The 16,963-nt window shown below is 51.0% G+C and overlaps 1 protein-coding gene across 1 annotated transcript in view; it reads right to left on the bottom strand.

The window, feature by feature from the left end:
* CRTAC1 (cartilage acidic protein 1) overlaps positions 1 to 16,963 on the bottom strand; it is a 143,011-nt gene that overhangs the window by 59,465 nt on the left and 66,583 nt on the right. The window contains exons 2-5 of the mRNA XM_026446548.1: positions 9,961 to 10,157; positions 2,135 to 2,293; positions 1,169 to 1,311; positions 262 to 408 (exon numbers count right to left, since the gene is read on the bottom strand). Of these exons, the coding sequence (XP_026302333.1) occupies positions 262 to 408; positions 1,169 to 1,311; positions 2,135 to 2,293; positions 9,961 to 10,157 (646 nt within the window). The remainder of the gene's footprint in view (positions 1 to 261; positions 409 to 1,168; positions 1,312 to 2,134; positions 2,294 to 9,960; positions 10,158 to 16,963) is intronic.

Here is a 16,963-nt window from a genome sequence, read left to right as displayed (position 1 = left end):
TGAGAGTGAGTGTGAGTGTAGTGTGCGAGGACAGGCAAGTGTGTGTGTGGAAGTGAGCAGATGAGCGTGAGTACTTGTGGGAGTATGCATAGGTGAGGGGAGTGTGTAAGTGACCCTCGACCCCTCAGGTGGCTCCACCCAGGAGAGGACAAAAGGTTTGGTCTCTGAGGGGTCCTCATGCTGCGACCCCCTGAGACCGCAGGACCCACAGGAGCAGAAGCATCATCTGTGGGGTCTGGAGTTGGCCCCAGGGGTCCTCACCCGACAGCAGGGAACCGGCACCCTCTCTCCTGCCTTCTCTCCAGAGAAGCCTGACCCAGGGAGGAGGAAACGTCCCTTCCGTTGAGTGGAGGCAGACCCAGGAGGCCTGCAGGGGTTGCAGGTGGAGGCTTCAGCACAGGCCCATTTCTGTGGAGCCCAGAAGGGACCTGCACAGAGCTGCTGTGGCCTGGATGCACATGGGGGAAACCGAGTCATGGATTACCCCGACTAAACCACAGGGCCCCGACCCAGTAGACTGGAGTCGCGTTCCACATCTGAGGCTTGTTAGCTGTGAGGCCCGAGGTCTTGGCTTCTTCATCTAAAAGTTGTGGATAACAGCTCTGCCTCCCTCCCAGCATCGCTGTGGGAATTACATGAGAAACGCACGCGGAGAGAGTTCGGCGGCGGCTCTGAGACCCCAGGTCCACAGCCCCTCCTCAAAATTCCTGGGAGTCAAATGTGTTCAGGAATTTACATATTTTTCCTTCAGATTTTGGAAAGGTGACACAGCGCACATACCGTTTATTACAGAACACCCCCAGCAGGATGGAGGCAGCACCCTGTAATTAAACACATTAATATTTCTGCAGTGAATTATATGAATATTCACCCTAAGTGGGATAAATAAAGCCTATAAATAGCTCAGATTAGCCCAGGACAGGTTTTGCTATCAGTTGAATATCCCACAAAACTTAAAAAATGCACTTGAAGTGTTCAGACGGTTCTGGATTTCAGGGCTCTCGAGAAGGGACTTGGACTTAGGCCACCATCATCATGGCTCTCCTGGAGGCAGTGGCGGGCTTGCTGTTGCTTCCAGATGCCTGGGAGCCTCTGCGGATAGCCCTGCAGGCTTCCGGGTCTCCAGCCCTCACCATCAGCAAGCAGCCCTTGCCCATCTCTGCCCAACCAGGGCCCCTTTAGATGCTGTACCTCCAGCTAGCACCATCCCTGAGATGCCTGGGTCACACTCCACTGAAGCCTGGGCCAGCATGGAGTCGGGGAGAAAATGGGTGTGGCAGCTGGCGTTCTGCAGAGCTCTGATGGACACCTCTGGATTCAGTGAGAGAAATTTCTCAAGTTGCCAAGTTCCCGCCTTAGCTATCTAGAGGAGAAACTAGGTCTAGGGTGACTCTGTCCCCCTCTGTTTGACTTCTCACCTCCAGTTCCTCCTGTCCACCTCAGGCAGCATTTCCCAAAGTGTGCTTTGTGGGACTCTGTTCTCTATGAGGAGCCTGGAGAAAGGACTCTGTGATCATGTGAGCTTGGGAAAGACGCACACTCACCCACCCCTCGGAGATTTCCCCGGACATTGATCTATTAGTACGTCAAGAAGTCTTGCAATGAATTACCTGTTTAATTTTATTTAACCCAGCCTTTCCCAAATGTTCCTTGGCCATGGAACCCCTTTTTGTAGACCACCTCTTAGTGCCCTGTGTAACTGGTGCTGTCCTTAGCAAGTTGCTGTCCTAAGGTGCTGATGTCTGGTCAAGCTCAGAGCTTTTCAGCCGGAGGTGTTAGGGCGCCTGTGCTGCTGGCCTCTCCCACTCTTCAGCCTCCTGGCTCCTGAGCTCAACAGGGATGCCCAGAAGAATAAACTAATTAAGGTAAAACGTGCAACAGCCATGCAGAGCCTTGTAGATCATAAATGGGAACGGCAAAATCAATGGCAGCCCTTCTGCAGGCAGAGGCCCGGAGGCCTGGGCGACAGGAGAGATGGGAGCCCGTGATTTAGGAAGAGCAAACGCTCTGGCAGCTGCAACCTGGGTAATTAGGTGTGTCAGGAAGACAGATAAACAGCGAGCTGTGCGGGTCGATGGCACAGGCAATAAACACCCAGCACTGGCCCCTGGCCCATGTCAGCATGCAGTCCTGCCTTCTGGCTCCTTGTAGCTGCACAAGAACTGCATTCTGCCCTGGGGTCCCTCATAAGAGGGTGGGGGCAGCTGTTCGGGAAGAGGTGAGGTGAGGAAGAGGAGCAGGAGAGAGGTATTCTCTTGAGTCCCCTGGGGAAAGACGCTGAGAAGGTAGAGGCCTGGGAGAAACAGGAGGGCATCTGGGGCAGGGCAGGGGGCCCTGGAGTCATAGCCCCCATGAGAGGCAAGTCTGGGGATTCCCATTTCCACCCCGATTCTGGCATCTTGGCATTAAAGGAGCCTTGAAGATGTCAGAGTCCAGTAGAACCACCATTTGCTGCCAGGAGGCCAGAGAGAGGGGTCTGTGGGTGAGGCTCAGGTGCCCACCATGCCCTGCAGGGGGCCAGGTGCTACACCAGATGCCGTGGGAGGCCAGGGGAAGTATGCCTTTGTCCCTGACTAGGGGCTTTTAGAGTCCACCCACAACACCAGGGACAGGTAAAGGAGATACTAGGAGACAGCCATGAAATCAATGATACTGTCATGTTTATAGCACTTGCCAGGTGCCAGGAAATTCACATATATTCACTCATTAACCCTCACCACAACCCCTCAAGGTGGGTACTATTTTCATGACCCCTTTACACATGAAGTGCCTCGGGCATGAGAGAGAAGGGGACTTTCCTAAGATTCCACAGCTGCCAGAGCCCAGCAGGGCAGGATTGGACAGTATGTTGGGAGATGCCTTGAAATCAGGATGAAAGAGGTCGCTGTGATCAGGGAGGGCTTCATAAGGGAGGAGGCACCTGAACTGAGACTGGAAGGGTCAGAGTAACAACAGCACTGCACTCTACAGTTTAGGCAGGATAGCAAGAAAAAGGCACAGAGGGGACATTGAGTTTGCCTGGGGAGGGGATTTGTGCAGGTGGAGGAGGAGAAGCATGGCAGGGTGGGGGAGACCCAGTACTTCCAGTACTGAGGGCAAAGGGGCCATTGGTGGCTTCTGATATGGGGAAAGTCAGGGGAAGACAGTGTTTCTGGAAGATTAAGTTGGCAGGGGAATGAAGGGTGAATGCGCTAGCGAGGGAGAAAATGCAGCGAGTGGCCACTTTTGTAGGAGCTCAGGCTTGATCAGGATGGGGAGGAAGCACCGGTGCAGGAGGGGTTGGCTGAGTGTAGCCCGAAGAGTGAGGGAGCTGTCCAAAATGTGGAAACAGTGACCCAAGCAGGGACGCTGAGCTCGCTGGTGGTGAGCAGGAGCCTGGCTTCAGACAGTTTGCATTTAAAGTGACCACAGGGTGGCCAAGAGGTCACTGGCCATGAGGCATGACTCCTTATAGAGTAGTGAGTCTGGAGCTAAGGAGAAGGGAAAGACCAGGCCATAAACAGGGTCGCTTGAGTCCTGGGGAGAAACCACATTTGGGACAGAGAAGGAGGCATCAGAAGACTAGCAAAGGGGAATAAGAGGGCACCTGGAACCACTGGGAGCATGAGGTTGTGTCATAAAGGATTCTCCCTAAGGATCACTGGATTGGAATGCCTCCTCCCCAGGGGGCTTTCCCCACCTGGGAGATGGTCTGTCTCACGGTCTGGTATTGGTGGTAGAGAGAAGGGTGGGCAGGTTTTTGTGGCAAGGCAGAGGCCTCAGCCTCCAATCTCATTCGTCAGGCAAATAGCAGGGCTGGGGAGGTAGCCAGCAACATCCCTCCCTCTAGGTGGATCTTGGGTAACTCATGAACTTGTGTTTTTCTGATCTGTAAAATGGAATGAGAATGGCCACCTATTCATCAGGTTGTTGTGAGGGTTTAATTAGATAATGTACATAAAGTGCTGAGAACAATACCGGGCACATGATAAGTTAAATAAATAGTAACAACACCATCACCATCACCACCATCATCCAGGAAATCACAGCACATGAGCACAGCAGATCCTCAACTCAGGAGGCAACTGTGATGTTAAGTATAAAAGGCTTTATAAGACTTAGTCAATGGAAAACCAGCAAGACAGTGATGGCTCCAGGGGAAGAAAGAACTCATTCAGTCAAAGGACATTTTCAAAGAGGAGCCCAGGCTGTGCTGGGTCCCCGATGTAAATGCTGACCCCAGCCTTCCTTCCCCCATCCCAAGGTGAAGAGGGAAACCTGATCAGCTCCCGCCAGGCACTTTGCCCACATCAGCTCCTTCAGTGCTCTCCGCAGCAGTGCCAGGAAGGTGGAGTCTTCATTTCACAGACAGAAACTGGGGCTTAGAGGGTTAGGTCATTTGCCTAAGGTTGCACAGCTGTTATGAGGTGGTCTGCCTGTTGCAGAGCCCCTCTCATGTTATTAAGGAGCTGGGTCGCTCATAGGAGGCAGTCCCAGCTCCCAAGTGTCCTTGTTAGGACCATGCGAATGGCCTCTGGGGTCCCACGTTCCGTATTGTGCTGCTTTGGCCCATGCTGGGAGAGCTGCAAATCAGGACTTTGCATTCAAGTAAAATCTGGCTGGGGGATCAGGAGACCCTAGAATCCACTTTAGGACCTAGAGAATCCTAGGAAAAGAGGGTGGAGCCATAGGGCCATACATCTCAGACTTTGCTGGGTTCAGGAAGCTCCTGGAGATTAAATACAGATTCTGTTTTCGGAGGTCTGGGATGGGGCCTAAGAGTCTGCATTTTTAAGAGCGCCCAGCTGATTGCCATGCTTATGGCCCATGCATCACACTTGGAGTAGTGAGGTACAGAATATCTGGATACAGTTGGAACTGGGATTAGGTGGAGGAGCTGCCCGACCAGGGGTGCTTCTCTCAAGATCAGTCAGCTCCTCTGCTGTGAAGGCAGAAGAGCCTGGAAGTACCACCCATCCAAATACCCTTCTCTTTATCGAGGTGACTGACGCTCCTTCTCCTAAGAAGTTACAAGAGCCTCTGCTGAAGGCCTCTTTAAGTATGACACAGAGCATCCCCCCACAAAAAAGTGATAAATCCAAGTCCATAAAAATGAAAACGTTCCACATTACAACATCCGCCAAGAGCAAAGACGAAAAAAAAGACAAACAAGGGAAAAGTATCTTCAACTTGTTCTATAGACAAAGGGCTAATTCCCTAATTTATAAAGAGCTGTTACAACTCAATAAGGAAAAGACCAATAATCAATACAAAAATAGGCAGAGGCTATGAGCAGACAAGAGATCCAAATACATAAAAATCTTCTCAGTCTCCTTCATTTTAACAAAAATGAAGATTAAAACTGTACTTAGATATTATTTTTTCCCCATCAGATTAGCAAATACTGTAAAAATAGATGAAATACTGTGTTGGGAGTGTTGGAAAGTCCTTGCTTGCATATTTGGTCGATGGGAACGTCCTGAGCAGTGGCCCTAGGAAGGACAATTTGGCAGTGGCTATGAAAACTACACAGGTATATTCATCTGAGGCAGTAATTCTATTTCTATGAATTCACAAACATGCCTGCAATTGTGGGAAATGGCATGTTGTACAAACTTACTCATTTGGTAGCATGCCTTGTAAGGGCGAAAGGCAAAAGACTGCAAGTAATCTTTCATCAATAGAAGACCAATTAAATTAATGGCACAGTGGAGTACTATACAACCATAAAAAGAATGAGAAAGCCGTCTGTGTACTGCCATGAAATCAAATCCAAACTGCATTGTTAAATGAAAAGAGCAAAGAGTGGAACCATGAGTTGGGCATGCTGTTTGTGTAGGAAGGAGGGAGACACATAAATTATTTGAGCAGTACCCCACATATAGCAGATCTTCAATCATCATTTTGTGGAACTGAATGCATGAAAATCCTGTAGTGGTGGGGCTCACAGTTCACACTGACCCATCTGCAACCCATGCTTCTGTTCGTTACCCCAGGCCAGCCCATGTAGGTGGGAATGCTCAGGGCTACTCAGTAAAGCAGCAGGGTGAGCTAGTGTGTGACCTCCCAGGGGATGGACTCTGACCAGGAGCTGCAGAACATCCTAGATTCCTGCATGTGGAGGTGAGGTGTTGGCACCTGCCTCTTGTCCCCCTGCGTCCTACACACGCTCCTACCTGGTTTCACTGAGTAGTGTTGCCTGAAATGCTACTCACTGGCTTGTATTTTTCCAGGCTGGTGAAGCCATAAGCTGATTTCCTGGCCCAGGCCGTCGTGGGATGGTGGTCAGTCTTCCTCCTTCTCCTTTCCCTTACCCACTTGCCAATTCTCAGCTCTTGACCCAGGCCCACTGGGCCCCTCATCTGCACGGTGTTATACTGCAGTCCTTTTCTCTTTGCTCCCACGGTCTCTCCTTCCCACAGGCCAGGAGGAAGGCCTGTGGACCTCTGCCCACAACACTTTGAGAGGCTCTGGCTTTCTTCAGAGCCACAGGACTAGAACGGCTATTGTGTGGAGTGCTTATTAAGTCCTGGTCACTGTAATAAGTGCTTTGATTCACTATCTCAGGTGTCCATTCAAAAATATGTATTTAATGCTTACTAAGTGACAGGCACTCCTTTGAATCTGGGGTATAGCAGTAAACAAGGCACTCCCATGGAACTAAGACCCTAGTAGGAGAGATGGACAATAAACAAAAAATCGCTTATTTTCAGTTAGTGGTCAGTACTGTGAAGGAAAATAAAGCCAGTTAAGGGCACAGGGGGTAATGGGGTTACAATTTTAGATAAAGGGCTCAGGAAAGATCTCACTGGAGGAGGGGCCTGAATGAAGGAGTGAGCCTGGAGAACATCAGTGGGAAAAGCATTTCAGGTAGAGGGAACAGCAAGTACGAAGGCCTCAGGTGGGAAGGCAGTGAGTAAGAGGAAGAATGGAGGAAAGAAGGTCAGAAAGGCAACCCGGGTCACATAGGAGGGGTGCTGTAGGCGATGGGAAGGGCTTTGGATATAGTCTATGGAGCCATTGGCGGGAATTGAGCTTAAGAAGTTGGCGTGATTTTAGATGAGGGAGTTGAGGCTGAGAGAGGTCAAGTAACCTGTCCAAGGTCACACAGTAAATAAGGGGCAGACCCCAGGTTCGTACAAAATGACTCCCCCAGGGTGTTGTTGGAATGCAGGGTGCTCGCCTTCTTCTAGGAACTCCAATGCTAACATCCCAAAGGCTGGCCAAGGGAGGAGAGAGAGACCATGCTTTCACAGGTTGCTCCAACACCCTGGCACATGCCATGGGCACAGCCAAATGCCATGGGCATGCCTGGGCTGGTTGGGGGCCCCTGGAGAGTGGGCAGGGTGGCAATGGCTGAGTGCCATGCCAGCTGGGCCCGAGGAAGTGCTGACACGGCACAATGTCCCTGCTCCACACCCCGCCCACTGTTGATGAATCAATGGGATCACTCAACTGAAAAATTAACTCAAACCCACAGACATCCCTGAAACCCATAGAAGGTGGCCAGCACTGAGGCTGCTGGGCACTGTTGCCTTACCCCCACCCCGGGGGCCGGCTCTGGCCTCTCCCAGTGCACACTTATGCCCTCGATCTCAGGAGCCCAGGGCCTTTCTGGCGCCTCCACTGTGCCTGCCTTTCTTGACTTCCCTCAATTGGCAAACCCTCTCTCAGGCCCAACAGCTCACGCCTGCCTGTTCTTCCTGGGATTTATTTATCAAATTTTAACTTAGCTCTTAGGATGTGTAATGTCTGACTGGGACCAAAGGGGGCCACAATATGAACGATACAAGGTTTTGCCTTCAAGGAGCTTTGAGTACAGGCAGGGGATTGGGAGAGGGGACTCAGATACCCAGAGAAACACAAGGCTGTGTTGAGGATAGAATGTAAACTTCATGAGGGCAGGATTTTTGTGTTTTATTCACTGAAGCATCTCAGTCCCTAGAATAGTAAGTGCTCAGTAAATATTTGTCCAATGGATGAATGCATTAATAAATGAGTAGGGTTGTTGTGAGGCTGAGCATGAAGCTAGCATGATTCTGAGGTAGTGGCCTTCCACCTTGGTGTATGGGGAATCGCCTGGAGGTCTTTACCATCTGGTGACTGCGTCCCACTCCTAGAGGTTCTGATGGGATTGACTGGAGTGCCGCTTAGCTGGGATTGTTGAAAGCTCCCCAGGTGACCCTAATGTGCAGCCTGAGCAGGGAACCAGGGCTCTGGGATTCACAATGCAGCACTCTTAAGAGCGTGGGAGGGGCTGCTGCTTCAGAGACACCTGGTGGCTGCCACAGCAGGTGCTCTGTGCTTGGTGAATAGGGGATGGTCTGTCCCCTTCCTCTGGCATCTGCCTGCTGAGCCCACACTTCCACAGTTCTCCTTGCTCCAGCTTCCCAGCCTCTGAGAGACTTCCTGGGGACTCACCCCTTCTGTAGGCATCCCTTGACACTGCTCCCTTTCTGACCTTGTCCCATATTAAAGAGTTGATCAGCCCATCAATTAATTGTGTCCTAATCCAATCTTGGCTTGGCTGGAGAGAAGGCAGTAAATCCAGCTGCATAATCATGCCCTGATATTTGTGTAGGGATAATTACTATCTCTCAGGCCTCACTTGGTGGCAAGATGAGATGAAAACCCATAAAACACCACTCAGGGCTGTGGCTCATTGTTTCTTGGCTGCACAAGGCTGGCTGCCAGCCAGACAGCACTGCCTGCCCCTGCCCCTGGCATGAGCCCTAACCTCTTCCCCTCCCATTCATGCAACTGCAGGACTCAACATCAGGGGCAGTCTAGGGGCTGGATCCTGGCTTGGGCTCCACAACCAATAACGGTAAAGTCGTGGCTCAGGGGAAAGCCAGTGTATGTGTGCCAGGGTGGGGAGTGGAGCACAAGGAAGGTGGTCCTCATAGCCAGGCAGTTACTGGCCTCCAGGAGGTTAAGAGGTCTAGGATGATGACTGCTCAAGTCTGAACCACAGAGCTTCATCCAAAGCAGACCTGAAAGAGGGCTGCCTTCTGGGGGAGCCCACTGCATATTCAGCCTGGTCCCACAGGGACACAGGGCCCTACATCCCTCACAGTAGTCCCTCATCTCGGGACACTGTGGCCTGGGACTTCCACAGAGATGTTACAGCCCCGCAGGCCTGGGCTGAGATTCTGAGATCTGAGCCTGAGAAAATGCAAGCATCAGGGGTGGGAAACCACCTTGATCTGCTGCCACAGGGGCACAGCCCCCAAATCATGAGACACTGAGCAACCACTGCAAGCTAGGCTCTCCAAGAGGCAGTGAGGACACCGGGTTGAGAAAAGCCGTAGCGCATCACAACAGGTGTGACTTAAGTATTAACTGTTATTATTGTCACTGTCATTTAGCCTTCTGGGCATCAATTTCCCTCATCCATTCCTTAGCACGCAGGACCTTGTTACTCAAAGTGTGGTCCCTGACCCAGAGGCATCGTCATCATAGCCTGGGAGCGGGTCAGAAGTGCAGGGTCTCGGCCCCACCCAGACCTGCTGAATCAGTCTGCATTTGCACAAGACCTCTATGGATTTGGATGCACACTTCAGTTCGAGAAGCTCCTGCAAGAAAAGGCTCCATGAACTCAAGGTCTCTCTTCCTCACAGTTGTATCCTCAGCACCTTTAGGCTGGCATAGTGTAGGTGCTTGGCAAGGATTTGGGGAGAGGGGTAAGGAGGGCTCACATTAGGAGGTGGTAGGGGGGACACTCAGTCTGAGGGAGAGCCTCAGTCTCTGCTCACCCTGTCCATCTCCAGGCCCGGGGTTCAGGAGATGAGACCTACAGGCTCACACACAAGAGAAGAAGTCATTCTGGGACGCAGAGAGGTCCTGTGGCAGCAGGGGGCAGTGCCTAGGGGGACGATGACAGTTGCCTGAGGAAGGGCCAGGGTTCCCACGGCCCTCCCCAAGTTGGTGCTGGGAGGGAGAAGATGGGAAGCAGGAAAAGACCTGAGCCCCAGCCCTTACCCGAGAAGGCGTTATTGGTGTTGAGGAAGTAGATCTCCTCCCGGCCGTCCCCGTCGATGTCGCAGGCTGTGACCCCGATGGCGTTCCCCTGCCGGTCCCGCAGCGCGTAGTAGGGTGAGCTGCGCTCGTCCACCGCGATGTTCACCAGCCGCTTCTGGGCCCGGTCGTACTTCAGAACCAGGTTGGGGCCATTGTACCTGGAGGAGGAATGGGGAGGGGATGCTGGAGAGGAGCCGCTGGGCCCACCCAGTCCCATCCGACCAGTACAATGGGTTGGGAGTCCTCCCAGACACGCTATGGGGCAAGTCAGGTCCAGAGTGTTCCTGGGGAACCCAGCCAGCCTTGCCTCACGGACCCCTGAGTGTTGGATGAGTGTCCCTGAATCAGATTCGGGCTCGGGTGCAGTGAAAGTCAGCAGCGGCCATGTGGGATACCGTATAAGCAGCCGGGTGGCGGAGGGAAGTGGGAGCCACGGACAGACCCTTCCTACAGGCTCCACTGAAGAAAACAAAGAACTTCCTGACGCTCATCTTGCCCATTTCAATGCAAAAGGCACTTTCACATTTATAATTTCATTAATTTAAATTTAACAATCAAGAGAGGTAGGCATGTATTAGTAACCGATTTTATGGATGAGGCAGCCAATGAGGTTTATCAGGGAAACTGAGGCTCAGAGAGGCTGAATGCCCTTTCCAAGGTAACACAGCCTAGGAAGTGTCAGGTGCTGGGAGTTGAACCAAGGCCCTTTCTACTATCCCGAGTCCCGATTCCCTGTGTGAATGAGCCCTGGAGGAGCAGGAGGCTTTGTTGTTGAGGTTTGAACAACTCTCCTGACAAAGTCACCGCATTTAAACAGAAGGATGAAATTAGCTTCTCCGTTGGGAGAACACGAACATGTCTAAAGTTATTAGACAGATTTGCTGGATCTTTTTCTAAGAACTCAAGACAAAAGGTTAAAAGGCATCACTACTTATCTCTCCTCTGTCTCACTCTCCTGCACCTGCAACTCCCTCCTTGCTGCACTGAAACCCAGGCACGTTCTTGCCTCAGGGACTTTGCACTTGCTGTTCTTTGCCTAGGATACTGTTCCTGCAGACATCCACACCGCTGGCTCCCGCCTTCACCTCCCTTAAACCTTTGCTCCCCTGTTCCTTCTCAGTGAGGCCTTGCCTGCACACGCTCCGAAAATTAGCAACCACCCCCACCACTGCACCACCACCCTGTTCTCTATCTCTCACTAATGCTCTCTTCCCAGAGTTCTGACCAACAGCTGACAATTCCATATTCTCATTTACCTCTTCCTTCTGTCTGGTCCCATTAGAGTGTCAGCTCCATGAAGGCAGAACTTCTCGTCTGTTTTGTTCCCCAGTGCCTAGAACCATGCCTAGCATTCAACAGGTGCTCAATAAATATTTATTGGCTAATTGAATGAATGAAAGCTCAGAGCTCATGTCTGAATCATAAAAACTCAGGTGTCCCATGGTCGATTTCTTTGCATCACCCTCCCATATGGAGAAAACAAGGGCCCTGCAGGAAGTCAGCGTGCCCAAGGTCACACCCCAGGCAGCACAGAAATGAATGAATGAGGCCTCTTCCTGCCCGCTGGGAGCACCAGCTTGCCAGGTCCTCCCAAAGAATGGAACAGACCTCATCCACAGTGTCCCCCACCTCTTCCTATGCTTCAGCCTGAATGTGCACATTCAGAGGGAAATGCAGATACTGGCTCCGGAGGGCCCCCAGCTGGGAACACCCAGGGAGGGCAGGAAGAGCTCTCCAAGGTCTTCGAGAGAAATCACTTCTTTCTTTCCTGTAACAAATCCAGTCTGGCCCGCTGCACCATCCCAAGATGCAGAAGCCAGCGAGGTTTAGGGGATGCTGAGCAGCTGGCTGGGCGCTTTCTGGCCCCCATAGGGTGTGAAAGGAGAGATGGAGCTCCTGGGGACTGAGTCAGCACCCGGTGACGGGAGGTTGCGCCTTAGACACCTTGACGAAGAGCGTCTGAGGGCTGCACGTCTAGGGCGCGGCATGACCTATGGAGATGTGTCTAGCCAAGGGCCAGGGGAGACAGGCACTTGGGTTCCAGAACTGTCAGCAGCTGGCTCCAGTGCTCGGGGACAGGAAGAGCCTGTGAGGGCTGAACACGAGTCTTGCAAGCCTTGGGGTCTTCTGCTTTTCCATCACTACTGCACCTTGTAAGATGGCTGTATTTGTGGAGTGCTTGGCCTTGTTAAAAGCACCCTCACATGCACGGTCACCCTTGAGCCCCACACCGTCTCAGAAGGAAGATAGGCAAAGCATTTTTCCAGAAAAGGAAACTAAAGTGAGGTCCAAGGTTACACAACTTGTTGGTGGCAGCGCTGGGCCTCTCGGTCTTCAGGGTCCAAACCCCAAGTTCTTTCCGTACTGCCTATGATACCAGCACTCTCAGGCTTGTTCATTTTTCCCCCTGGCTGCCTCCCACAAAGTAGTGCCCCTGAGAAATGCCTGAGAACTTCACAGAGATGTAGCTGGTGAAGATTACCGTAGTCTTACATTTCAATAGCACTTTACACTTTACAAAGCACTTTCTCATCCTTGGGCTCATTTACTTCTTAAAGTTCCTAGCTCTGCCAGAGAGGAGGTTGGTGGCCTTGGGCTGGTCAGTTCTCTCTAGGCTCTGCATTTCTCTTCTGTGAAATGCAAGAGTTGGACAAAATCTGAGGGTCATGATATGTGTGGTAAAAGGCAGCCCCGGGGGCCCGCTGCTCCATTCAACTAGAGCATCTGTGTGTTAATGCATTTTGTTTTATGCATCACATTCCACAATACGTTGTTTGAACAAGGGATTCCAGAGCTGGAGTTTAAAAGCCCCTGGACTCTGTGGGTCCGTGAGTCTTACTAACCTTATGAGATGATCAGAGCAGGCGCCCTCTGTCCCAGGCTGTGGCTGAGAAGCCACCACATAAACCCAGCACTGACACCCTTCCTCTGCACCCCTGCCCCTTGGGTCTCCTAGAATGTCTTCACCACCCCCTGAGGCCAGCTCCCAGTGAGAGGTGAGGGATCATGGCCTCCTCACGTATCGGAGTCCAGTTCTTCTGCTCTGAATCTGGAGTAGCTGGGGTACACACAAGGTCCCTGCACCATGGTAGTAACCCCGGAAAGGCATTTGGCCCTGGCTCTCTCTTCTTAAAAGAGTTTTGGGTGCCAGTTCCAGCGGTGAGGTGGCTAGGCTGGGTCCAATTCTTCGATCTGGTACAGAGTGAGCACATGCCACAAAGGCTTCCCTAAACCTATGTGGTAGCTTGGGATGCATCCTGACACTCTGCCCCTCATCTCCCCCAGCCCCCACTGCCTCCCAGGACTACAGATACAAAGCCAGACCAACAGCTCCTAGGTTGGGTTCTTGGCACCCCATGGTGCAAGGCCAGGGTAGTGCCTGGCGTTGCCACTCCCTCCTTTCACCCAGGCTGCTCTCTGCTGAGTCTGCTGGACCAACACTCAGAGCCTCTCACAATCCCCCAAGAAAAACAGGAGAACCAACCTTCTTCCCTCTCCCACTTCTTCCTGAGGCTCACGCTCCTGTTTGCTTCCTCACCATCCCCTGAGTGTGCTCTGCCCTTTCCAGCTCCTGTGGTTTTGCTCAGCTGCAGCAGTCCCCTCCCACAGGGAATGCTCTCCCCACCTTCTCAGCCTCCCACGAAGCCTGCCCCGACTGCCCCTGCTGGATGTGACCTTCTCTTCTCTGGAAACCCACAGCATTTTGCACCTTGCTTATTCCTGTGCGGCCAGAATTGTTTGTGTTCCAACATCACTTTCCTCATTAAAACATGTGCTTCTTGAGCTCAGGAAGCATGTGGAGTGGATGCATCTCTGCATTTGCCGTGCCTGGAGCAATGCTTGGCACGGAGCAGGTGCTTAACAAATGTCTATTTGATGCAAGAATGAGTGAATCAGTGGGTGAATGAATGAATGAATAAAAATAATCATGGGTAGCATTAGCAGAGCAGCCACTGCATGCTGAGAGTTATGCTAAGTGCTTTGTACCCACTGTCTCATTCCATCCTCACAACAATCCTAGGACATAGGTCTTATTAACACCCCATTTCACAGACGTGGAGACTGAGGTTCAGAGGTTAGATGACTTGCCCACTGTCACTCTGCTGGCAGTCCCCACACTGACGAGCCTGAGAAGCTGGGTGTGAGCTATGTGGGCTTACACACTTTCTCTGACACCTGTCAGAGACTTTTGGGCACTTTTATAAATTCTGAAGTCTTCGAAGCTCAGTTAAATGGAGCCAGGAAGTGGGGCAAAGTCCCATGTTTTGAAGCAGCTATGGCTTCCCAAAGGATGGGCCAGCAGGCAGGGGTGACGGGCTCAGTGGAACTGTAAAATCTGCTTGAGAGACGTCATCAAGGGCACAACCGACCCGTGCTGTGAGAACCATCCCATTTTGGTGCCAGTTCACTGGGACAGCACCACTGTGGGGAGAGCAGGGGCCTGGGGTTTGCCGAGAGCAGCCTGGGGGTGGGGTCCTGGCCCTACCACCTCCTGGCTCTGACCCCAAGCTTGTCCCTCAGTTCTTCTAAGCTTTGGCTTCTGCATCTGGAACACGGGGCTGCTGCATACCTTGCAGGATGGCTGTGAGGATGAGGTGCCAGAGTGTGTGTGACAACACTTTGTAAACTGTGAAGAGTTACACAATGAGAAGTTCTTATCATTATTTAGAAAAACAACAAACCCGGGGCACAATCTCTCACTCTCCAGTGATCATGTTGATATTTCCAAACACACTCCAGCATTTCTTGTCCCCAAACATCCCACCCTCGGTAGCTCATCCTCTGCAGGTATATTTCTTTATTCCCATGTAAAACCAAACTTCTCTCTCTACTTTCCCGCTGCCTATTTGCCCCACCCCCATCCATCTTCCTACCCCAATTCTGACACAGCTTTTCCTGCTACTGTCATGGGTGGCACCCCACCCACATCTCGGGGTGCCCTTTTCTGTCCTCATGCCCCTCGGCCTCTCAGCTGTATCTGGCACAGTTGTTGCTCTCTCTGCCTTTCCCCTACCGCTTTCTTCTGAAAGCACTCTCCCCTCCAGGCTGAGGAGGCCACCCTCCTCTGTTGCCTGCTTTCTCTCTGGCTTCCTCTCCTTTCCCCACCATAATTCCTTCTTCCTCTCCCTTCCCTTTTAATGTTGGAGTCCCCAGGTGAGGTCTTGGGCCTTCTCTTCTTTCTCTCCCCTTTCACTAGGGGATAATGTTATTCCCCTGACTGACAATTCCAAATTTATACCTCCAACCCAAATCCCCAGTCCCAAGTCAAATGCATATCTCTGACTGGCTACCTGACATCATCCTTTGGATGTCCACTGCTACCTCCAATAGAACATGTTCAAAGTGGACCACTCCACCCCTCCCTCCCACAAAGGAACACCCAAGTACTAAGGCCAGGAACCTGCATTAGCCTTGGCTCTCCCTCCCCTTTGTCTTCGCCTTTCATTAATAGGCCCATCCTGTCGTTTCTACTTCCAAAAATGTTTTACAAATCCTTTCTCTTCTTTCCTCCTCCACTGCCACCATCTCTGGACAGACACCCTTCTCTGTTTCCTCACTTGATCCTCCCCTAATTTAATTCCCCTACACTGTAGCCAGGGTCTTCTTTTTTACTGCATAAATCAGATCATAGCTAAAACCCTTTGGTGGCTTCCCATTGTATGGGAATGAAACCCAGACCTGTGATCACTCCTGGCCTCACAGTCCGCATGGTCTGCTCCCCTACCTCATTGGCTTCCTTCCGCCACAGGGTCTCCTTTCAGCTCCTTGAATTCTGGCAGGTGCTTCCCAACCCAGAGCCCTCTTGCGGAATTGCTCCTGCCACCCAGAACACTCCTTCTCATTCTTCGGCTTCCTCTTCAGAGGCTCCTCAGAGAGATCTCCCTCACTGGTATTCTTATCACTGCATTCAGCACTTATTCCTGTTTCTTCACTTATGTATTGCCTGTCTCTTCCAGTAAACTATAAGCTTCATGAGGTCAAAGACTGTGTCTATTTTGTTCACTCCTGTCTCCCCATCATCCAGTCCATAGTGAGCACTCAATAAACCACCGCAGAGCGAATGAAAGAGACGAAGCCTGTGGAAGGTACAAAGAGCTGAACAAAAGTTTGATTGGGCTGCCAATCTCTTGTTTGGTCTTTGACTCTACACTTTCATCAGTTCCCAAAATATTAATATATGTAGAAACATAGTCATGAAAAAGAGCTTTCAGCACCAAGAATTGGTGTCCTGGGTAAGGAGGAGAGAAAACAACAAATGCTGTAGTTATGGAGGATTGACTTCTTTTCTGCTTAGAATCATTGATCTATGTGAAAAAAATCACTTAGGGAGTCACATAAGGAGAAGCCAGATAGAAGGATGTGAGCACCTATTGTATACCAGCTACTGTGCTAAGTAATTTACATATGACATTCCATTTTATATACATAGAAACATTTTTTAGATTTGAAAGATACAGAAAATACGCTATCTATTTGAAAATTAAAAACAGAGAAATTGTTTTCATTAATTTTTTTTTCATTAAAAAGTGAAAAAAAAAAAAAAAAGCTGGGCATGGTAGCTCATGCCTGTAATCCCAGCACTTTAGGAGGCTGAGGTGGGAGGATCCCTTGAGCCCAGGAGGTTGAGACCAGCCTGGGCAACATAGTGACACCTATCTCTACAAAAAAATAAAATAAAAAATTTAGCTGCGTGTGGTGGTGCATTCCTGTAGTCCCAGTTACTCAGGAGGCTGAGGTGGGAGGACTGCTTGAGCACAGGAGGTCGAGACTGTGGTGAGCTGTGATCATGCCACTGCACTCCAGCCTGGGCAACAGAGCAGAACGCTGTCTTAAAAAAAAAAAAGTGAAAAGAATTTATCTATTCAGTAGTATAGTCAAGATAGAGAGGGCAGAAAGAAGAGACAGATGTACGAATACACAAAGAGTGCAAGACTGAGACCAGAGACACATGGAATATACAAAA

This window comes from Piliocolobus tephrosceles, chromosome 9, assembly GCF_002776525.5.
Source record: "Piliocolobus tephrosceles isolate RC106 chromosome 9, ASM277652v3, whole genome shotgun sequence".
Classification (NCBI taxonomy): domain Eukaryota; kingdom Metazoa; phylum Chordata; class Mammalia; order Primates; family Cercopithecidae; genus Piliocolobus; species Piliocolobus tephrosceles.
The sequence above is the reverse complement of the archived record's forward strand: the minus strand, read 5'-3'. Positions and strand labels throughout refer to the sequence as shown.